At 42.4% G+C, this 5790-nt stretch overlaps 2 protein-coding genes across 2 annotated transcripts in view; both read left to right on the top strand.

Annotated features, from left to right (window-relative positions):
* The first annotated feature begins 1994 nt into the window (after nt 1–1994).
* On the top strand, nt 1995–3011 carry LOC138002341 (uncharacterized). Its single transcript, XM_068848404.1, has one exon. It carries the CDS (start codon nt 1995–1997, stop codon nt 3009–3011), a length of 1017 nt encoding a protein of 338 aa, XP_068704505.1.
* A 1545-nt stretch (nt 3012–4556) lies between these two features.
* LOC138002340 (uncharacterized) overlaps nt 4557–5790 on the top strand; it is a 1344-nt gene continuing 110 nt past the window's right edge. The window contains exon 1 of the mRNA XM_068848403.1: nt 4557–5790. This exon is cut by the window's right edge and continues 110 nt beyond it. Within this exon, the coding sequence (XP_068704504.1) occupies nt 4557–5790 (1234 nt within the window).

The following is a 5790-nucleotide window of genomic DNA, read 5'->3' as shown; positions in this document are numbered from 1 at the left end:
TGTACTTGCGTTAAGCACATATAGTCCAGACTAAACTACAGTATCCGTATCAGTATCAGTACTGTAAACTACAGTATCAGTACTGTAGCTTCAGTATCCGCAACATAAGAATCACAAGCGTTACACTTCTATGTTCGCACCTCTTACAATGGCAAATTGAGGTGGCGGAAGTGCTATTGTCTTTGTGGGAGGAGTTTTGAATATATTACCATCCTCGCGGGAAATTCAAAGTAGTCGAGTTCTTTTGTTATGCAAGTGACTGATCAGCGAGAAGCCTAAAGAGTCAGTAGGAAAGTTACAAAGTTGAATTTTCCAACCACTTTGAGTTATTCTTTTCATCTGAAAATTGGCAAGGAGCTTCCTTAAATAACAAATTTAAAAAGCCCTATGCTAAATCCGAGGTAAAGCGATCTTTCACGGAAAAATTCAGTCTCCAATTATTTCCCCGTACAGAAAATGCCTCAAAATAGGCCAACTTCGAATAAAATTTCGAAACGGTTCTACTACTCGTAAAAGCTCGGAAAATGTCTCATTATTTATGTCAAGGTCTCATCTGCAAAAGCCGTATGCTAACTTTTACGAAACCATAAGAGGTAACCCCTAAAGTCGCGTAACGTGAGCGCTGGTAGCCGCTCTTGGGCCGCTTTCTATTTTGTGTGACTGTCTGAACGCATTAATTGATTTTAATTTTCGAGCGGAGCCCTCACAAAGTCCCCGATATGTCTCCGCATTCTGGGGATGTGACTTTTCAAATATTGCCTAAAGTGGTCAAGACTTTAAATAAGAGTTGTTTACCGCCTTTTCCTGCTGTCGTCGTTGTTTGCCCCTTAAAATCCATGATGAAGGACCAAGTCAGGCACTTGGATCGAAAGCTGCCTTTGTTGGAGAGAGTGATAAATCTGATAAGAGAATTATTAAATGGGACCCTTCCAGTTGACCTGCTTTATGGAAGCCTAGAATCGTTTGTTGGAGATGACAAATACCGGGGAATGTTCTCCCTTGATTTTTATAGACATAATATTGTTGCTGTGGTATGTGATGAAGTGCACACGGCTGTACACTGGTGTGTGTAATTTAAGCTTAATTTGTTGCAGTTGTTTAAATATCATTAAGTCATTTTTATCCCCCAATTTTTTCCTGTATAATCCTGAACCTGCCAAAGGTGTGGATTATTGCTTAAGCCTAACACAATAATTAATATTGTGTCAAGATTGTGGTCAGTCGTAACCGAGAAAGTACAAAAATGTGTCTTCCATAGGTGACAGATGACACTTCTCACAATTTCTTATGGCTGATGCAAGAATTGAAGGAAAAACAAATTTCATGTAGGAAAGTGTTGATTTATGTTAGAGACTTTTGAAGCTGCAGTGAAATCTACCACTTCTTAATGCAAAGTCCAGGCGATAAAGCATACTATCCACCATGTCCGGGTTGCTCGAAGCACGGTTAGCGCTAACCAGCGTTAAATACCATGGAAACCTATAGGTTTTGATACCTCTTAACCAACAACGGTTAGCGCTAACCAGGCTTCGAGTAACCGGCCCCTCGCCTCGGCTTTTCAAAAGGTGGATAACGCTATCCACTGGATAAATCACTATCCAGCGGATAAACAATGGCAAAACCAATTGAGTTGTTACAGCCCGTACTCGTACTGGAAGAGTGATAAAGAAGCCTGAGAGACTGGACCTGTGAATAGTTATACTAACCCCACCCTAGTGTGTAGGACTTAGAGTGTCATGTGACTTTCGTTGTTGTTCCCGCTCTTGTTATCGAAGGTTTTTGTACGTCGTAGCATTTCACTCGTATACATCCCCTTTGTAAATCGATGTGTAGCCGAGTCCAGTGGATTAAAGTTGTGTTACGCTTCAGTGTCTCGTCGTAATTCCTAACATGGTCCTTCACAGCCGGAGTCAAGGAGACATTTCAGTAGTAAATTTGTAATTCTTCGCAAAGTCATCAGTTGCAACCACATGGCCACCGGTTTCTCGAGCAAAATGGAAGACTTATCTCAACTCACAGTCGACCAAATTCGTGAAATGCTTGGAAAAAAGGGATTGCCGACTACTGGAAAGAGAAAAGTCTTAGTGGAAAGGTTAGTGAACGCTCAGCATGATTCGAAGTCAGATGTTATTGCACCAGAGTTAAAGAAAGGTTCGAATTTAGCCGTGGCTTCGAAGGAACCTCTTCAAGTGAAAAGTGAAGTTGAAATTCAGGAGGTTAGTTCAATTAGACGTAAAGCCAGAGCCTTGCAAATGGATATGGATGCGCTGATTCAGGATATTTTGTATCTAAGTCAAAATGCAAGCAACAAAATCAAAGTGCAGTTGAGAATTGAAAGGCTAACTGTGTACCGTGAGAATTATCTTCAACTGAGAAATGAATTAATCGCGCTTGTTGCAGAGGATATGATGGAGGAGGAACTCCGAAGATGGGGAAAAATTCTGAGTGAAGTAGATAAAGCTGTGGATGCTGCTCATGAATTCCTAAATAAAGATTGCGATGTGGGAGATCACTCCTCGAGGGATATTGCATACAGTGACAGTCGTGTATCCTCAAATCTGAAATTATCGAGAATTGAGTTGCCAAAGTTTAATGGCGATGTGTTGAAATTTCAAAACTTCTGGGATCAGTTTGAAGCTGCAGTGCATAACAATGTTGATTTACCAAATGTTCAGAAGTTTACTTATCTACGCTCGGTGCTAAATGGAAATGCCTTGAAAGCAATAGACGGATACGAAGTAACCGGAGCAAATTATGAAGCAGCTGTTGAATGCCTTAAACACAGGTATGGAGGAAAACGTATGATCATCTCATTTCTAGTGAAATCTGTCATCAAGATGGATGCTAAGTCAGTTGTTAATGCATCCTCCCTCAGAGATCTCTATGATACCTTTATGAACAGAACTAGAGCTTTAGAGGCTCTTGGAGAAGATCCAATGAGCCATGGATGTATTTTGTTACCCCTTTTGAGACCAAGTTACCACCTCAGTTATTGGAAAAATGGGAGTTGACACTTGCAGACACTCAAGAAGATGAAATAGGCCTTGAATTGTTCTTTAAATTCCTTAACCGACAAGTTGTGTCCAAAGAAGCAGGAGAAAGAAGTTCAAATGGGAACATCACCCCAGGCAATCACAGTTTTGATAAACGAAAAGAAAACCGAAGAAAGTCTTCATCTCCCAAAATGGGTGGTGAGAATGAGATGTATAGTTCTTCTGCACTACTTGGTGAAACACGCCCTCCAACACAGCCAAATTGTAATTTCTGCAAGGCAGATCATGACTCACAAACTAGTGCAAGAGAACAAACTGTGTTTCAATTGTTTAAAACCTAGCAACCACCAGCACTTCTCCAGAATTTGTCGCCATCCTAAGTGTTCTGTAGCGAATTGTGGTCACCGACATCACTGGTTATTGCATGGGCAGCAGTCAGTTGTTACACCTCGGCACCTAAGCAACACTAGTTTAAGTGGATTGGCTTCAACTAAGCCTGCATTACCTATTAGAGAAACACGCCTACAGACAGCATTGGCCAGGTTAATTGTTAAGGGTCAAGAAATGACAGTCCGTGTTTTACTAGATTCAGGGAGTCAACGTTCGTATATACGAAAGAACATTGCAGAAGCCCTTGACCTGCAGGTCCCTCAGAGCTATTAAGTGTCACAACGCTAGGTGGGGAAACCAGCGAAACGAAGAGATTCCAAAGAGTGAAATTTACCCTTTCACCAATTAAGGGAGATTCAAAGGTGGAGATAGAGGCCCTTTCTATTTCCAAAATTTGTAATCCTCTCGGGCCAGTACAGATAGACTTCCATAAGAACTCTCATCTTCAAGGCTTAACTCTTGCAGATAGTTATCCTCGTGGTTCAGTTCAAGTAGATGTTCTTATTGGTGCAGACCACTACTACTCATTTGTGACTGGGGTCTGTAAGAGAGGTAGTTCCAGTGAGTCACTTGTTGCTGTGGAATCTTGCCTCGGCTGGATTGTCACGGGACAAGTAAACCGCCAATAAAGGCAAACTTCATCCATGCTGACAGTTGTAGAAAACGGTGGAGTTAACGAAACATTGAAAAGATTCTGGGAACTGGAATCAATTGGTATTGCAGAGATCGAGGACCCTCTTATGTCACAAGAGGAAGAATGTGCTGTTGCTGACTTAGAGGATTTAACTTTGATGGACATAACTATGAGGTGCGACTACCATGGAAACGAGATCCTCCAAAGCTAGAAAGTAATTATGCACAAGCTTTGAGACGCCTGGAAAGTGTTGAAAGAAAGTTAAGGCAAAACCCTGTGAAAGCTAAGGCTTACAAAACAGCGATCAACGAATATGTAGAGAAAGGTTTTGCAGAGGAAGTACCTGATCAGAGTGATGACAATGGAACTGTGTGGTACTTATCGCATTATGCTGTATTTCGTGATGACAAAAGAACGACAAAATGCAGATGCTTCCCTTAACGATTGTATTCTTCCTGGTCCTCCTTTACAGCCGAACCTTGCATCTGTACTGATTCGATTTAGAACACACAAAATTGGTCTCAGCAGCCATTGAAAAGATGTTTCTGCAAGTCAAACTAGCACCAGAGGACAGAGATGTTCACCGCTACCTGTGGAGAGATTTACAGCCTAACGAAGCACCAAAGGTGTACAGAATGCAGCGATTGACTTTCGGTGTGAACGCAAGTCCTTTCCTTGCAATTGCTACAGTCCACGCTCATGTAAACAAATACAAAGAAATGTCCCCGTATGCAGTAGAAGAAATTTTACAAAATATGTATGTCGATGACTGCCTGACAGGAGCCGATACAGTAGATTCAACTTTGAAGCTTCAACAAGAAATGTCAGAAATTATGATGACAGCGGCATTCAATTTGACCAAGTGGGCAAGTAACTCAGAGCTAGTAATGGATGCTATTGACCCAGCTAAAAGAGCCTCATCGCCATTCGTGGAGTTCAATTCGAGCGACCCCCTAAAAGCACTTGGCGTGTCATGGGACTTGAACTCTGACCACTTTAGATTCCTCGCACCGAGTGGAATCATCTCATCCCATGATCCAATGTCAAAGAGAAGTCTACTTGGTCTGGCATCGAAAATGTTTGACCCACTGGGGCTGATATCACCCTTCACTGTTAGAGCCAAAATCCTTTTCCAAGAGTTGTGGTTGAAAGGATTACAGTGGGATGACCCGTTAGATAGCGACACTAAAGCAAAGTGGTTAAGTTGGAAGTCCGAGTCGTTGCAGCTAAAGGATGTGACTATCCCTCGATGCTTCGGAAATGGTATTACACAAGACTCTGTGGTAGAGGTGCATAGTTTTGGAGATGCTTCCCCCAAGGCGTATGGAGCAGCAGTGTACATTCGAATAAGAGACAAGCAAGACAATGTGTCCTCACAGCTGGTAATATCGAAGTCCAGAGTCGCGCCCATTAAGAAGCTGTCACTTCCAAGGCTGGAACTTTTAGCAGCAGTTGTAAATGCCAGGTTGCTAAAATTTGTTGTAGGTGCTTTGCCAATGAAGGTGGCTAGGGTTGTGTGTTGGTCAGATAGCATGGTGGCACTGCATTGGATAAAAGGGCAGAGTTCTTCCTGGAGGCCATTTGTTGCCAATCGTGTGGCTGAGGTACAGTCAACATGGGATCCTGAGTGTTGGAGGTATTGTGGAAGTAAGGAGAACCCTGCAGACTTGTTGACGCGTGGGTTAAGCTGTAGTGATATGATTTCAAGCACTTTGTGGTGGAATGGACCCCAATGGATGTCTTCGCCTTGTGAACCACTACCCGCTCAACCCG

The sequence above is a fragment of the Montipora foliosa genome, chromosome 5 (genome assembly GCF_036669935.1).
Source record: "Montipora foliosa isolate CH-2021 chromosome 5, ASM3666993v2, whole genome shotgun sequence".
NCBI classification, from domain to species: domain Eukaryota; kingdom Metazoa; phylum Cnidaria; class Anthozoa; order Scleractinia; family Acroporidae; genus Montipora; species Montipora foliosa.
Note: the sequence above shows the minus strand (reverse complement) of the source record. Positions and strands in the feature narration are given on the sequence as shown.

What these genes read in the sequence shown, in the direction of transcription:
- LOC138002341 (XM_068848404.1), top strand. Translation starts at nt 1,995, where the DNA reads ATGGAAGACTTATCTCAACTCACAGTCGACCAAATTCGTGAAATGCTT.